At 34.8% G+C, this 18845-nt stretch overlaps 1 protein-coding gene across 1 annotated transcript; it reads left to right on the plus strand.

Annotated features, from left to right (window-relative positions):
- Positions 1-10009: 10009 nt before the first annotated feature.
- Positions 10010-10960, plus strand: LOC100929654 (olfactory receptor 51I2-like). Its single transcript, XM_003764847.1, has one exon. The coding sequence runs from the start codon at positions 10010-10012 to the stop codon at positions 10958-10960; it is 951 nt and encodes a 316-aa protein (XP_003764895.1).
- Positions 10961-18845: the final 7885 nt, after the last annotated feature.

Below are 18845 nucleotides of genomic sequence, written 5' to 3' on the forward strand. Positions count from 1 at the left end.
CAGCAAGATAACTATAAATATGTATACATATATTAGATTTAACATATTTTTAAACATATTTAACATGTATTGAACTACCTGCCATCTAGGGAAGGGGGTGGGGTGGAAGGAGGGGATAATTTGGAAAAGAAGGCTTTGCAAAGGTCAGTGTTGAAAAATTACCCATGCATATGCTTTGTAAATAAAAAATAAAATAAAATAAAAAAGTAGTTCATTTTGTCCAATCCCCTAAGTTAATTATTCAATAAACACTAATTAGAGCCTATTGTGTTCCAGTAACTGTATTGTAATGGGAATACAAAGAAAAACCAAACAATTCCTGTCCTCAAGGAGATCTCAATCTAATAGACAAAACAATACCTAAAAATACCTATTTGTTCTTTGTTTTTGACTTTAACTTAGATGAAAAGTGGGGAAGGAAGATATAAGAGGGTAATTAATTAGGCATGATGAAGTCCTGCAGCCAAGTGGGAAATGATGAAGTGAAAGCCCTGAGTGCCCTCTTTAAATGATGGAGGATATCTGTGATGTCAACTCTCCACCCTCTCCAAGCAGATTTGCCTCAGGGACAAGGTACTGAGAAAGTGTAAGTTTAAAGACTGATAAATTTCTGGAGCAATGATGAAGTCCAGGAGAATAGTCATTCTGCATGCTCAATCTATAGATGTAAAAAAAAAAATAAAACCCAGGAGATGAAATAATTTTTTATAGCTTTTCATTTACAAAACATATACATGGATAATTTTTCAACATTGACCCTTGCAAAAACTTCTGTTCCAACTTGTCCCCTCCTTCCTTTCCCCCCCTTCCACTAGATGCCAGATAGTCCAATACATGTAAAATATGTTAAAGTATATGTTAAATACAATATGTGGATACATATTTATATAGTTATCTTCCTGCATAAGAAAAAAATCATATTTAGACAAAAGGTAAAAATAACCTGAGAAGGAAAACAAAAAGGTAAGTACCAGAAGGAGTGGAAATGCTATGTTGTGATTCACATTCATTTCCCATAATTCTTTCACTGGGTGTAGCTGGTTCTCTTCATTACTAAACAATTGTACTGATTGAATCATCTCACTGTTGAAGAGAGCCACATCCATCAGAATTGATCATCATATAGTATTGTTTTTGAAGTGTATAATGATCTCCTGGTTCTGCTCATTTCAATTAGCATAAGTTCATGTAAATCTCTCCAGGCCTCTATGGAATCATCCTGCTGGTCATTTCTTACATAATAATAACATTCATATACCACAATTTATTCAACCATTCTCCAATTGATGGGCATCAATTCAATTTCCAGTTTCTAGCCACTACAAAAAAATGTGGTTGCTGCCACAAACATTTTTGCACATAAAGATACCTTTCCCTTCTTTAAAATCTCTTTGGGATATAAGCCCAGTAGTAACACTGCTGGGTAAAAGGGCATGCATAGTTTGATAACTTTTTGAGCATAGTTCCAAATTCTTCTCCAGAATGGTTGGATCCATTCACAGTTCCACCAATAATGTATCAGTGTCCCAGGTTTTCCACATCCCCTCCAACATTTGTCATTATCTTTTACTGTCATCTTAGTCAATCTGAGAGGTGTGTAGTGGTATGTCAAAGTTGTCTTAATTTTCATTTCTCTGATCAATAATGATTTAGAGCATTTTTTCATATGACTAGAAATAGTTTCAATTTCTTCATCTGAAAATTGTTTGTTCATATCCTTTGACCATTTATCAATTGGAGAATAACTTGATTTCTTATAAATTAGAGTCAATTCTCTATATATTTTGGAAATGAGGCCTTTATCAGAACCTTTGACTATAAAAATGTTTTCTAGTTTATTGCTTCCCTTCTAATCTTGTCTGCATTACTTTTGTTTGTACAAAACCTTTTTAATTTGATATAATCAAAATTTTCTATTTTGTGATCAATAATGATCTCTAGTTTTTTTTGGTCACAAATTCCTTCCTCCTCCACAAGTTTGAGAGTTAAATTATGTTCTTCTAATTTATTTATAATTTCATTCTTTATGCCTAGATCATGAACCCATTCTGACCTTATCTTGGTGTATAGTGTTAAGTGTGGGTCAATGCCTAGTTTCTGCCATACTAATTTCCAATTTTCCCAGCAGCTTTTGTCAAACAGTAAATTCTTATCCCAAAAGCTAGGGTCTTTGGGTTGTCAAACACTAGACTGTTATAGTTATTGACTATTTTGTCCTGTGTACCTAACCTCTTCCACTGATCAACTAGTCTATTTCTTAGCCAATACCAAATGGTTTTGTTGACTGCTGCTTTATAATATCATTTTAGATCTGTTAGACTTAGGCCACCTTCATTTTGATTTTTTTTTCATTAGTTCCCTTGAAATTCTTGACCTTTTGTTCTTCCAGATGAATTTTATTGCTATTTTTTCTAGGTCATTAAAATAATTTTTTGGGAGTCTGATTGATATAGCACTAAATAAATAGAATAGTTTATGTAGTATTGTCATCTTTATTATGTTTCGTCAATCTATCCAAAAGTACTTAATATTTTTCCGATTGTTTAGATCTGATTTTCTTTGTGTGGAAAGTGTTTTGTAGTTTTGCTCACATAATTCCTGACTTTCCCTTGGCAGCTAGATTCCCAAATATTTATATTATTGACAGTTATTTTCAATGGAATTTCTCTTTTATCTCTAGCTGTTGTATTTTGTTAGTAATATATGAGAATGTTGATGATTTATGTGGATTTATTTTGTATCCTGTAACTTTGCTAAAGTTGTGGATTATTTCTAATTACTTTTTAGTAGAATCTCTGGCGTTCTCTAAGTATATCATCATATATCATCTACAAAGAGTGATAATTTGGTTTCCTCATTACCTACTCTAATTCCTTTAATCTCTCTCTCAACTCTTATTGCTGAAGCTAGCATTTCTAATACAATATTGAATAGTAATGGTGATAGTGGGCAACCTTATTTCACTCCTGATCTTATTGGGAATGGTTCTAGTTTATCCCCATTACATATAATGCTTACAGATGATTTTAAATAGATGCTTCTGACTATTTTAAGGAAAAATCCATGTATTCCTATACTCTTAAGTGTTTTTAATAGGAATGAATATTGAATTTTATCAAATGCTTTTTCTGCATCTATTGAGATGATCATATTTTTTTTTGTTAATTTGTTTATGGATATAGTCATTTATGCTAATAGTTTTTCTAATTTTGAACTAGCTCTGCATTTGTGGTATAAATCTTACTTGGACTGGTCATGGTGTATTATTCTGAGGATGATTTTCTGTAATCTTTTTTCCTAATATTTTATTTAAGATTTTTGCATCAATATTCATTAAGGAGATTGGTCTATAATTTTCTTTATCTGTTTTCAACCTACCCTGGTTTAGGTATAAGTACCATGTCTGTATCATAAAAGGAATTTGGTAGGAGTCCTTCATTTCTTATTTTTTCAAATAGTTTATATAGCACTGAAGTTAATTGTTCTTTAAATGTTTGGTAGAATTTGCCTGTAAATCCAACTGGTCCTAGGGTTTTTTCTTACGGAGTTGATTTATAGTTTGTTCTATTTCATTTTTGAAAATGGAACTGTTTAAGCAATTTATTTGTTCCTCTGTTGATCTGACCGACATATATATATATATATATATATATATATATATATATATATTTATATTTGTTCTTTCAGATGAATTTTTTTTGATAACTTTTATTGACAGTACATATGCATGGGTAATTTTTTACAACATTATCCCTTGCACTCACTTCTGTTCTGACTTTTCCTTTCCCTCCCTTCACCCCCTCTCCTAGATAGCAGACAGTCTTATACATGTTAAATATGCTATAATATATCCTAGATACAATATATGTGTGTAAAAACGAACAATTCTCTTGTTGTATAGGAAGAATTGGATTCAGAAGCTAAAAATAACCTGGGAAGGAGAACAAAAATGCAAATAGTTCACACTCATTTCCCAGTGTTCCTTCTCTGGGTATAGCTGATTCTGCCCATCATTGATCTATTGGAACTTAATTAGATCTTCTCTTTGTTGAAGATATCCACTTCCATCAGAATACACCCTCATACAGTTTTGTTGTTGAAGTATATAATGATCTCCTGATTCTGCTCACAGAAATCTTGTTTTTGCTTTTTTTGTTCACTGAGTACATAGCACAGTACTTGGCACATTATAAATGCTTACTGATGTACTGTTTTCATTTGTTTTTTTTATTTTTTATTTTTATCGCTTTTTATTTACAAGTTATATTCATGGGTAATTTTACAGCATTGACAATTGCCAATACATACAACCAATATTTTTGAAGGTATTCATCCATTTCATTTAGTTTATCAAATTTATTGGCATGAAATTGGGCAAAATAACTCCTGATTATTGCTCCAATTTATTCTTCATTGGTGGAAAGCTCTCCCTTCTCATTTTTAAGACTAACAATTTGATTTTCCTCTTTCCTTTTTCTAATCAAATTTGCCACAGGTTTATTTATTTTGTTGGTTTTTTTCCATAAAACCAACTCTTAGTTTTATTTATTAATTCAATAATTTTTTTTTTACTTTCAATTTTATTAATCTCTACTTTTATTTTTAGAATTTCAAGTTTGGTGTTTGATTGGGGGGATTTAAATTACTCTTGTTCTAGCTTTTTTAGATGCAAGCCTAATTCATAGATCTTCTCTTTCTCTATTTTAAAAAATTTCCCCTTATCACTGCTTTGGCTGCATCCCACAAATTTTGGTATGCCATCTCATTATTGTTATTCTCTTGGGTAAAATTATTAATTGTGTCTATGATTGCTGTTTCACCCATTCATTCTTTAGGGTGAGATTATTTAGCTTCCAATTACTTTTTAGTCTATTTTTCCCTGGCTTTTTATTGAATGTAGCTTTTATTTCATTGTGATCTGAAAAGGATGCATTTATTATTTCTGCCTTTCTTCATTTGAATTTGAGGTCTTTATGTCCTAATATGTGGTCAGTTTTGTATAGGTTAATGAACTACCAAGAAGAAAATGTACTCCTTTCTGTCTCCATTCAGTTTTCTCCAAAGATGTATCACATCTACCTTTTCTAGTGTTCTATTTACCTCTTTAACTTATTTCTTATTTATTTTGTGGTTTGATTTATCTAGTTCTGAGAGTGCAAGGTTGAGATCTTCCGCTATTATAGTTTTGCTATCTATTTCTTGCAGCTCTCTTAACTTCTCCTTTAGGAATTTAGATGCTATACCACTTGGTGCATATATGTTTAATATTCATATTGCTTCATTATCTGTGCTACCCTTTAGCAAGTTATGGATAGTTGGATAGTCCTTCCTTATTTCTTCTAATTAAATCAATTCACCTATTTCATTGAATTTCCATCTTCTTCCCTGGAAGAAAATACTCAGTTTACCTGGGTAATTTATTCTTGGCTGCATTCCAAGTTCCTTTGTATTTTGGAATATCAGATTCCAAGCCCTTTGATTTTTTAATGTGGATGCTACTACATTCTGAATAATCCTTATTGTGGCTCCCCAGTATTTGAATTGTTTTTTTTCTGGCTGCTTGTAATATTTTTTCCCTGGTCCAATAGTTCTGGAATTTAGCCACAATATTCCTTGGAGTTTTAATTTTGGAGTCTCAGTAGGTGATTGAGGAATTCTTTCAATGGCTATTTTACCTTTTGATTCTATGACATCTGGGCAGTTCTCCTTGATGATTTTCTGAAAAATAGTGTCTAGGCTCTTTTTTTTTTTTAATCATCATTTTCAATAATCCTTAGCTAATCTCTCCTAGATCTATTTTCCAGATCTGTTGTTTTCTCAAATAGGCATTGAACATGTTTTTCTACTTTTTCAATTTTTGATTTTGCTTGAGTGATTCTTGATGTCTTCCTGAGTCATTCATTTCCGCTTATTCCATTCTGATTTTTAATTAATTATTTTCTTCATTTACTTATTTCTTTTTGTATTTGTCCAATTGAGTTTTTAAATGAGTTGTTTTGTTCTACGGAATTTTTTCCATTTTGCCAATTTTTTTTTAAGGAGTTATTTTCTTTTTCCAATTCACAAATTCTGTTTTTCAGGGAGTTGTTTTCTTTTTCCACTCTATCTTTTAATGAGTTATATGCCTTATCCAGGCTTTCTTACAAAGTTTTCCTTTCCTTTCCCCATTCTTCTTTTAGCTCTCTTTTAAGATCCTTTTTAATTTCTTCTGTGAGAGCCTTGTATGGTGGGCACCAGATCATATCCCCCTTTGGGGCTTCATCTAGAGACCATCTGCTTTTAGTCTTCTCAGAGTTTGAAATCTGCTCTCTGTCACTATAGAAGCTATCTAAGGATTATTGGACTGAAAGAGACAACAACAAAAAGAAAAACAAACAAAATTTCTCTCTCACATCTACTTCCATCTTGTCATACTTTAAAGTTGTAGTAGGTTCAAGATTGTGTCTTGAAAGAAGAGAGTTGCTGCTCAATCATTTTTAGTCATGTCAGACTGTCACCCCATCTAGATTTTTCTTGGTAAAGATTCTGGAATGGTTGCCATTTCCTTTTCCAACTCATTTTACAAATGAAGAATGATGCAAACAAGGTTAAATGATTTGGCTAGGATCACATAACTACTGTTTAGGGCCATATTTGAATTTAGGAAGGTGAGTCTTTCTAACTCCAGTTCTCTATCCAAATAATCCATTGGGCTACCTAGCTGAAGGAAGAGAGGATCTTCAATATTCCAGAGAAAGGTGTGAACAAAAACTCTTTGACAGTAGAGGAAAGAACAATATAAGGAATGTTGTTGAAATGCTGTCTGGGGGAATGATCATACTGCACCACCTTATCACAGCCTTGCCCATTAGCTGCTGAAAGTGGCTCTCAAGATGAATCAATTGGCAAGACAAAAGACTGTAAAGTATACAGCTTCAGAATCATCTTTACAGTAACCAGAGTTTTGAGAACTGCACCTTGCATTGTCTAACTATCTTTGGAGTACTTTTAAAGTTGAAACCTGACTGATCATGTCACTGACCTCTTCTCTGTCCAGAAATCCTTCTATGGAATTCTATTCTTGATCATTTGAACAACTGCTTTTTTTGCTGACCCTTTCACATTATCCAACTTGGATTAAGTCATGCAGGATACTAGAGCAGAAGAAGCTGTGATCTTGACTACTCCATATTCCCTGCTATCTGGGGGCCTACCATCTCCTTCCCTTTCCCCCATCTAATTCTCTCCCATTCACAGATTTCATCCATTGCACTTTCTTCTCTTATTTTCCTGTTTATTGGTCTTGACTGTGACTACTTAGCCATCTCTCCACCTTCAATTATTGTTGAGGAGATAGTAATGGTTTGCCAGTTTTCCCATCCATACCCTTCTCTACCCTATCCCATATAACCTTACATACACATCCAGGAACAAATAAGGATTGAGGCCCTAGTGAAATAACATCTTTTCACTGCCATTTCCAAGTGAATGAATGGAAAGGAAGAAATGGCAAATAGATATCCTCCTGTAACACGCAGAGAATCTTCATAGACATTAGCAAAAGAAAAGAATAACAATTGATAAATAGGAGGAAAGGAAAGAGAACTTATTCTCGGAGAACCTTCTGAGGATAAACAGTGAATAAGGGACATCTGGGAAGAACCTGAGGGAAAGATTGGAAGAAGGATGGAAGTTCCCTCAAGTACTAATAGCTATAATATCCTTTCCCCATTCATAAGCTTTCTAGGTCTGGGCCTATAGGCCTGACACTTGTGGAACAGGGGAGTTGCTTTATCTATTCTGTTTTTTCCCCCTCATCCTTTCTTAGATTGAGTTCTAACTCTGATCCTAGTTTTGGAAAGATGATGATAGGGACTGGAGGTAGACAAATTTCACTCTTGTACATATGTTTGTGTATGTGTGTGTATATATACATACATATATATATATATATATATATATATATACATGTATAAATCTATATGTTTAATGATATATGAGTATATACTTTTAAGATATTATTTGTATATGTCATACTTAAGTATATCTGTGTGAATATGTGTATGGGTGTATGGATGTCTTTGGGGCTTTCTGCCTTTTCTTCTCCAAGGGGACTGAGCTTCATGTCATGCTGAGTTAAACACATCCCCAAATAGACTCAGGTGCCTGTGGCTCTAGAGACCTGTCTTAGGGGGAAGGTTTTTCATAATACTATATGAATTTGTTTCCTTTAGTTTCCCAGTCAAGGCTCCCACAGCAAGCAGCCGCTTTAGACCCTGCCTGTAACTTGTCCATCTATCAATCTCTTCTTCTGAAGGTGGTGAGTGTCTGTATGTTTATCAGCATCATAATAGTAATGACATGTTATAAGATAGCATGCTTATTTATAAGTTCGTATGTATCCAAAAGATTTATATTGTTATATTGCATGCATGTCTCTTTGTAAGCACATGTGAATTGGAGAGCATGATTATGAGTTTGTCTGTGAGGAATAGACCATATAAATGTCATTTATTAGGAAGATATGGATCAATAGATATCTTTTCGACTTTCCAGTATGGTAGCTTATTGTTTTTCATATTCTACCAGAGTCATGATGGTAAAGAGTAGAGGAAACTGTAGAATAATAGAAAAATTTCTCTTCCGGAAATTTAGAACAAAGTTCTAGAATTGTAAAATCCAGACCTCAAAGCAGCCATTGGTAGTCTCTAATCTAATCCAATTATTATTTTTTATTATAAGTTCTGTCACTGATTTCTCTTTCTCTCTCTCTCTCTCTCTCTCTCTCTCTCTCTCTCTCTCACACACACACACACACACACACACACACACACACACAAACACATATGCATTTTGCTAATAGGAAGAAAACAGCGATCAATATACAGGGAGGATATTTATTGGGCAGAGATTAGATGAAGTGTTAACACTAAAATAATTGACAAGTTTATGAGTCTTTGGAGAAGAAGAAACAGATTTCAAGCTGGAAAGGAACTTAGAGGTGATCTAATCCCACTGCTCATTTTATAATTAAGGAAACTGAAGTCTATAAAAGTAAAGACTGTTTTACTTTTTGTCTAAGTATCTTCAAATGAAGGTCCCCTATAAAATGAAGGTCCCTTTAACTCAACATTCCAAGTTCTACTTTAGGTCCCTTCTAGCTCTAATATTCCATATTTTGGACTGAATAATTATTTCCAGCCTAGATATTGTATGATTGTATGATTTGGGGACAATGAGAACATCTGTTGTAAAAAGAACTGCTAAAGCTCTCCCTAAAGAAGAGGCAACATGGCAAAATGAGCAGAAGAGCGAAGAAAATGGAGTCTGGAAGTCCTGGTCCCATCCCCAACACCTGATGCCTGTGTGACTCTGGGCAAGTCATTTGACCTTTCAATGCTCTTAGGCAACTCTGAACCAGAAAAATTTCAGGACAGTTGTAGATCTATATTAATAGAAAGATTTTTGAAAGAAGGAACTGCCTTTTGGCTTTCTTTGTTATCCCTAATGCTAGGCACAGTGCCCAAGTAAATCTTAAGCATTTATTAAGATTTATTGACTGGTTATGCTGATGAAATCAAGGATTAAGACCAAAACAAACAAAATTCTCTCAAGTCATTGGAAATAAGAGCAACAACAACAACAAATAATAATAATAACAATAAATGATAATATAATAACTATTGATATTTATACAGTGTTTTAAAATTTGCAGTAATTTATATGTTATTCCATTTCAATCACTGCAATCTCACAATTAACTCTATGTTGTGTGTATTATGCATGTTTTAATCCTCATTTTACAAACTAAGAAATTGTAGCTTAGTAAGATTAACTGATTAACTCACGGTCACACTTGAGCTAGTAAATCTCAGAGACAGGATTTAGATCTAGGTCTTCCTGATTTCCAGGATTCCTTTCCCTGTCAGATCATGTAATATGTATAGACTGATATGTGATTGAATTGATCATGATCTGTATTGGAAGCTAATTTTGGGGTATTCTTTCCAACAACAGGCAGAGCTGACCCATGGGAATCTTGGATAATGTCACTCTTTTCCCTTCACCCTTTTTCCTGACGGGCATCCCTGGTCTAGAAGCACAGCATGGCTGGCTGTCCATCCTCTTCTTTGCCATGTATGTGGTGGCGATTGTGGGCAACACTCTGATCCTGGCAGCAGTGCGAGTGGATTCCTCTCTACATGAGCCCATGTACCTGTTCCTATCCATGCTGGCCATCACAGAAGTGGGTGTTTCTATCTCCACATTGCCCACTGTGATGGGCATCCTCTGGTTTGATGCCCGTGAGATAAGTTTGGGAGGCTGCCTGGCTCAGATGTTCTTTATCCACACTTTCTCATGCATGGAGTCTGGTGTCCTTCTAGCTATGAGTTACGACCGCTATGTGGCCATCTACAACCCACTGCGATACATGACCATTCTGACCCTGCCCCGAATTGTCAGCATGGGCTTGGGCATCACGTTGAAGAGTGTGGCATTCATGGCCCCACTGCCATTTCTACTGCAACGCCTGCCCTTCTGCCGGGCCAATGTTCTTTCCCATTCCTACTGCCTCCACTCAGACCTGATCCAGCTACCTTGTGCCGACACCACCATCAACAGCATCTTGGGCTTGTCCATTGTTCTGGCTTCCTTTGGGCTTGATTCCTTGCTCATTGTCTTCTCCTATGCCTTGATCCTCCGCACTGTATTGGGCATCGCCTCAAAGGAGGGGAGGCTGAAGGCTCTGAATACTTGTGCCTCACACATCTGTGCTGTGCTCCTGTACTATGTGCCTATGATAGGCGTGTCTGTGATGCACAGGGCCGCCAAGCATGCCTCGCCCATTGCCCACACTCTCATGTCCAGTGCCTACCTCTTCGTGCCCCCTGTGCTAAATCCCATCATCTATAGTGTCAAGACCAAACCCATCCGCAAAGGAATTCTTTCCCTCTTCTCCTGCAAGAGGGGCCTGCCCTAAGGACTTTTCTTGGCTACAGGCAGAGACATTCAGTCAGTCAGCTGGCATGGGTATAACTCTTTGCGAAACAGGAAAAAAATGTGCTAGTACTGCAGAATCTATTATCGATTATAAATTGCCTTGTACAGGTTGTACAGGTTACAACTTGTTTCATGGACTAATCTTGGCTTTTCAATCAGATTGGGAGCCTCCTAATGTATGTGTAGGGGAGCAAAGTGAGGGGCCAGGGTCAAGCTTTCTTCCTTCCTAGTACAGGTTATTTTCCACCTGTAAAAACTTCTTAATTCACTGACATGCAACAGAGTCCTATTGATTTGGAATTATGTTGGGGGAGAGGGGAGAGAAAAACAGTGTTTTCAGAAATTTTAACCCAATGGTTAAAATTTTAGCCTAAATGGCTTCTAGATGCATATGTGTTGGAGTGAGGGGAGGAATTAGGTGATCTACACTCTCCTTTCAGAAATGAAGATGAGCATACTCAAGAGGCCCAATCTTTGGTATGACTCTTGGGATTGCCTGGGTCTGAGAATCTCTACCTCCTGGAAGGAAATGGAGGAAGGAAGAACTTCTGTGTGGGAATAATTTTATTTGATTCTTATGTTTTGTTATTTTGTACTTGCTGTGTTCCAGAAAATAAGACCATTTCCTTCTGCAAAGAAGGCAGAAAAAGATGATTGGAAATGAAACCAGGAATATCTCCTTTGCTGGCTTTAAAAGAGAGGGAAAGATAATAATGGAGCTAAGTTATACCATGACTTCATATCTCTCAGTTCCCTTTGGGTGTTTGATTTGTGCTTACTGTTTATTTAGGAAAGACTTAAAATCCAAGACAAAATTTAGCTTATCTTGTGCAATTAGATCAGAAGTGGGATGAAGAATTGCAAAGAATGCTACTAATTATCAGAGAGACCCTACTGGAGTCTAAAGTTCATTTTGAGGGTACTGGGCCCTTAGAAGTTGGAATTTAAGATAAACAAGTAAATATTAGTCACAGGGAGGGCAAGTCTGTTTCTCATTGCTCTTAGAACCAAAAACAAAAAAACCCAAAAAAACCCAAAAAAACAAAAAATTAATATAGTCTGTGAATAGGATGCTAGTCCTGAGGTCAGAAAGTTATTGTTTGGTCATTTCAGCTTTATCTGATTCTTTATGACCCCATTTGAGGTCTTCTTGTCAATGAGACTAAGCTGTTTTCCATTTCCTTTTCCATATCATTTTACAGATGAAAAACGGAAGCAAACAGGGTTAAGTGACTTGTTTCCAATCACACAGCTAGTAAGTGATTGAGGCTGGATTTGAACTTATGAAGATGAATCTTCGTGGAATCAAGAAGACCTGAATTCAAATCTGACCCCAGGTACTCATTTGTTGTATGAGTTGGGTAGTCACTTTACCTCCGTCTCCCTCATTTATGGAATGAGGATAATAACAGAACCCATAGTCCATGGTTGTGAAAATCAAATGAGTTAATATGTTTAAAGTGCATAGCACCTCTTATATACAAAGTGTTTAATAAATGTTTATTTCCTTCTTGCCAGGATTTCAAGGTCCCCCTATATACTGAACACCACCCTCTACTGGATGCATTCTAGCTTTTCAACATCCCTGTGAAATTGTGGTGTCCAGAACTAAATATAATTCTCCTAATTGTGGTTAGGTTAGGACACAGTAGAGAGAACTATCATTTCTCTTATTCTGGTCTCTCAACACAGGACTCACATAGTGTTTCATTTACATTACTTTAATACCAATGCATTTAACCATGAAATACTGGTGATGAGTATATACCTATTAGATTGTATACTATTTTTGTGGGAAAGAATAATAACTATAATAACTTGTTTAAACTTTGTATCTCCTTCAGCACCAAGCATAATGTTTTGTACATAGTAGATACTTAATAGGCAAGTTAAAGGCTTTTGAAAAAATCAATCATTGCAAGTAGAAAATGGAAATGGTTTGAATAAACAGGGATTCTTCTTAAAATTTCAGTGGAGTGCAGCATAAGATGTACAATATGGTGGCCAAAAAGGAATGCAATTTTAGCCTTCATTAAAATAAGAATAGTGTCTAGGATGGTGGCAGTATTTTGCCCTGATGGCACCTCTTGTAGACCATTATATGTAATTCTGGTTATCATATTTGAGGAAACACATTGATAAATGAGAAAACCAGAGGTAGGCAATCAGGAGGGTAAAGAGCTTTCAATTCATGTCTCATGAGGGTTGGTTGTAAAGTTGTAAAGAAGCTAATTTGATCTTAGTGGAATGAAAACTGCTTAATCATTAGACTTGTAAAAAAGTAAAATAAACTTGTTTGGAAGACATTGAGGTTCCCAAGGTGTCAGAAAGTCTAGATAATCACTATTAGTTATGATGTAGAAGAGATTCTTTTCCAGACTGAGCTAGATAGACTACTTGAACTAGTTACCCAGGTGCTCAGAGACCCCTTATAACTCTGTGATTCTGTTGTTGATTAATTATACAGTTTGATCTTTCTAGAATGACATCCCTACCACCTTCTCCTATTGAATCTTATCCAATTTTTAAAAATCAGCAGAAATGCCTCCAAGGGATTTTTTTCCTGAAAATCAGAGATGCATTAATTATAATTATTGTCTCCTTTCCAATATTACCTTTTTTTGGAGTTTTAATAACACTTTGTAAATAGGCAGGATATGCTATAGTACAGGAATTTTTAATCTTTTGTGTCATGGACCCTTCTGAGAATGTTTACAAATTTGTAAAATAAATAATTGAACAACAAAGGAAATCAATTATATTGGAATAAATATTTATTTTTTTCACCATCCACATTCATGGACTTTAGGAAATATATATCTACAAACCCCTAAGACTCAAGAATCCCTCCATAGTACAAGTTATATTAAACATGAGTTTGGAAAGCACTAGGTGAAAATTCTTCTGAAGGGCATTTCTTGACTGTGTGACCATTTGCAAATATAACTTTTCTGGGCCTCCTCTATGAAGTGGATTACTAATAACTATGGCACCTGCTTTGAAGATTTTTTACAATTGTTGCTAGTATCCTGTAAACTTTAAGTGCTATATCAAGTTGATGATTATTTTGCCTTTCCAATGATATTATCTTCATTTTTTTTCTATATTTTAAGTTGTTTGTGTGCTTGCCCCATACTTCTGATTGGGAGTTTCTTAGTATCTATGAACTTATTTCATCTAAATTTTATATTCCCTACTTCCTCACATCTTATCCCTCATCTATCATCTCCACCTATCATAGTCCTTTGCATTTAATAAGTGTCCAATAAATGTTGGCTAAATCACAATAATAAAAAATAAATAACAGTCTTTATATAACACATTGAGGTTTGCAACATTCAGTCACAACAATCATGTGAGGTAAAGGCTATTATTATCCCCATTTTACAAATAAAGAAACAAAAGATCAGAGGAATTATGTGATTTGTCCAGAGTTGCACACAGTTTAAGATAGGATTTAGACTCACATTTTCTAGCCTCTGTGCTACCTAGGAGTCAAATTCCCTGGGGATTTGGAGTGGAAGCAGGGATAAGATTCTTCCATAAAAACAGAAATGATCAACTTTAAAAAGTCTTATAAGCTTTACATAATTCATATAATGATGCCAAATTGGGTTTTGTTGTGCTTTTTGTCAAGAGAAAGAGATGACAAAACTGATCAAATACATTAATCAATGTTAATGTCATAAAATCAAAATTAAATAAAATTGTTCCTTTTTATTTACAGTTTGTGATCCAAACAAAAAGAAAAAAAACAGTTTGTGATCTAAATGTTTGTGGAAGAACGTATTCTCAAATGGATCTGTTTTGAGATTTGTTTAGAAAACTTTGTTTTGAAAAAAAAATTCATAATTTAAAAAAAGAATTCAAATTTCCAGTAGAGAATGAATTTTGATATGTAAGAGATAGTAAATCATTTTTCAGAGACGGGAGGATGACCTGGAAATGAGAAACTACAGGGACAGCACTATTTTTCCTGCTGAATTACCAATCAACCTCCTCCTCCCCCCATTACTTTAACAATACAATTAATGAGAATATAAAGCCTGAAGCCTACTTTTTGATTCTTGCCTTCAGAAAAAGACAAGATGTTGCCTATAGATTAGGAAATATTCAAAATGAAGGTTGAATTTAAATAGAATTAAATCCTAAAATAGCAAACTTGAATAGTCTCTCACCTAAATCTGTTTGTTTAGAGGATGATTTAAACAGATAGGTCTCCAGGGAGCCCAAAGCTTCAACTGCTATAGCCTGGGAAAAGCTACCAATCCAGGTCCCTTTGCTCATTGGGTTGATAGCAGTTTTTTGCCTCTCAGAGTTAGCTGGTGTAAATGGATAGGTATGGAGGACAAATGACTGGTTTTTTTTTTTTTATTTGTTTGTTTTGTTTTTGTTTTTTATTTTTTATGTTTCCCTGCCCAGCAACTAGTACAGTGCTTTGTATAGGAGTTTATTAAATATTTAGTAAAATGTTTAAATTAAAAAACAAACAAACACATTTTGAGGCATTGATAGATAATGGTTCATATAAAAATAAGTAAATCCCTAACAGAAATGTAATATTCAGAAGGAGTCCCCTTGTTCTTTAAGCCCTAGACTCTTTGATTTGATTTGGAAGAAACCTTAGAAGTTACTGGATTGAATTCACATCTAAAGAGGAGCCCTCTACAGCAGGCCTTTGTCTCATTTTGGCAGTTTGATAAAGCCTCAGAATATACACATTCACACACACACACATACATATATGTACATGTATATATATATATATAAAATATATATACACATATATTTTAATCCATAAAATAAAATGCATAGGAAGAAAAAGGAAACCAGTTTTTATTGAGATGGTTATCAATTTTTAAAAAGTAAGTTCACAGATCTCAGCTTTAGAATCCCTCTTCTACCAAATATCTACTCTCTCCCAAATGACTCTTTAAATCTTTCATTATCTGTGGTTTACCTGGAAAGGGTATACCCTTTCCTAAGGTGCACCTAAGTGATACTACTAAGTGGAGCTCCTATGATTTTCACCCTTCCCTGGCTATCACTCCCCTTTATGTGTCAACTACTCCTACTAAAATGAAGATTCCTAAGATCAGACTTTCTTTTATATATCTATCTCCAGCCCACAGTGGATGGGGTGCTTTCATTCATTGATTCTCTCTGTGCCCTTCAGTGAAAGGAAAGCCTCCTCAATCAACATTTTCACTTCCATACCTGCTCAATATTAGAGTGTTTCTCTTTATTTTGAGTTGGGATCTTTCTTTCTGCAACTTCCTTTCATTGCTTTTTCTGGGGTTTATAAGACTAGCTTATTTTCTCTTTCACCAGATATTCAATTTCTTGAAAATAGCAGTGCTGTCCCTCACAGTCCAGAGTAAATGTCCCCTGGGTATGCTTGGCCTCCAGGACCTTTACTCTCTTAAGTACCTTCCCAGAGAACTGGCCGGTTTATCTTTGCTTTTCCTTAAATGTGGACATACTATTCCAAATTTATTATGATCAAGGCAGAATACTGCTAGACTATCACTTTCTTACTTTTGAAGTAATGTTTTTCTTAATGAGGCTTCATTCCTCTCCAGGCTCCACTCCTGACTAATAACTTACCAATATAGTGATCTAAGACAATACCAAAGGACTAATGATGAAGCATACCTCCAGAAAAGAACTAATATTGTTTAAATACAGACTGAGGTTTGCTATTTTTCATTTTTTTTGTTTGACTCTTCTTATGAAAAATGACTAACATGGAAATATTTTACATGATTGCATGTGTATAATCTCTGATTGCTTACTAACTGTCCCTGTTTCAGCTTTCTTTTATGTGTAATATTTCCTTATTTGAATGTAAGCTTCTTTACATAAGAAGGTAATTAGAGGATATTGTCTTTATTTCTGCTTGTATGTGTATTCTAGGGGCAGCTAAATAACCTAATGGATAGAGTGCAGGGACTGGAGTCAGGAACATTCCTTGTCCTCAATTCAAATCTAGCTTCAGACATTTTGTAATGGTTTGACGCTAGACTGTAATGCAGGAGAAACTGAGGCAGGACAGAGATTAGATAATTTTTAATATTTTATTAATTGGAGAGTATAATTGACTGGACAGGACTCTCGTCTCAAATTATCCAGTCAGACAGAGATAAAGATATACTGGGACCAAGGAATTCATGTTGGTCCCAGGGCAAGAATCCAGAGTCCAGCATCTAGTATCCAGCATCCAGCAATGAATAGGAGAAACCCAACTTCTTAAATACCTTTTCTCTATACAAAGGAAGGGGTAAGAAACATGGGAAAACTTCTGTCAGGATGGGGGGGGGCCATAAATCCTAAAAACCCAGAGACAGGATGTCTGAATACACAGAAGTAAAGATATCAGTGAGGTATCTTGGAATATTTTAGAGGGATAGTGTAAATTCTTTTTTTTTTAATGGTAAAAATATGTAACCATTTATTCATGCTTCTTAGAAATAGGTTTTTCCAGTAGGCAGGTTGTTGTTGTTCTTCTTCTTCTTCTTCTTATTATTATTATTATAACTTTTTATTGACAGAACCCATGCCAGGATAATTTTTTACACCATTATCCCTTTCACTCACTTCTGTTCCAATTTTTCCCCTCTCTTCCTCCACTCCCTCTCCTAGATGGCAAGTAGTCCTGGATAGTGTAAATTCTTGAGGACAGAAAAGAGTCAGGAGGTCTACTCTCTTGTTTATCTGCTTGCATTAACAATTTACAACCCTAGAGCAAATAGTTCTCAGTCTTAATAGGCCAGAGGGGGAGTTTTACAGTTTAGGGGATTGAGACAGAACAGTTAAGGAAACTGAGACAAGGGAAACTAGTGCAGGGAAACTGAGTCAGGATAGTTAAAGAGAACTGTGGCATAACAGGCAAGTCATTTAAGTCTATTTTCCTCAATTTCCTCATCTGAAAAATAAACTGGAAAAGAAAATAGCAAATCACTCAAATATATTTGCAAAGAAAGAAAATCCTAAATGGAATACTGAAAACACCTGAACAACTACACAAATATTTGGAGCATTTAGTACAATGCCTAACACATAGTAAGTGCTTAATAAATTCTTGTTAACTGACTGATTTTTTTAAAAAAACTAACAAGTATCAACACATATTGAACTTGTATTTCACCAAAGAGATTTGGATTTTATTTTTGTTTTATCCCATCTATATAATTTTTAACAATGTTTTATGTTTTTATCTGTTTTGCAAAACTGTAACTAGGGTGCGGCAACAAGAATATTGCCTCAGGATGATGAAGTTAAAGGTATAGACAGCATGTTTTTTAACAAGTAGAAACAACCTCTAACTCAAATAAGAAACTGCCATGTTGTACTTCCTTCTTTTTTCCAATATCACATCACACACACACACACACACACACACACACACACACATATATGAACATATTATATATATACATATATATATGAACATATACATATAAAAACACTTTTCAGAATTTGCTAATTTCAGAATTTGCTAATTTGCTTTTCAGAATCTGCTAATACAAATTATAAAAACAATCCTCTGATTCCTTCAATTAAACATATTTGCTAGGTACCTGCTAGATGTGAGATGCTATTTTTGGTTCTGGGGAAGATGCCAGGTATATTTCCTTATGCTTCCCATAAGTTCTAGGACACTGTGTTCACTTTTGGCATTCTAACCTCTCAGATAGCTTAAGTGAAAAATGCTATCTATGCCTAGGGAAAGAATTGTTTGTGTCTGAATATTGATTGAAGCATACTTTCTTAAAATTTCGGGTTTTTTGGTGGAGGAGAAATCTATGCTTTCACAACATGACTTTTATGGAAATGTTTTGTATAACTTCACATGTGCCTTCTTA

Source organism: Sarcophilus harrisii, chromosome 3, assembly GCF_902635505.1.
Source record: "Sarcophilus harrisii chromosome 3, mSarHar1.11, whole genome shotgun sequence".
Taxonomy (NCBI): domain Eukaryota; kingdom Metazoa; phylum Chordata; class Mammalia; order Dasyuromorphia; family Dasyuridae; genus Sarcophilus; species Sarcophilus harrisii.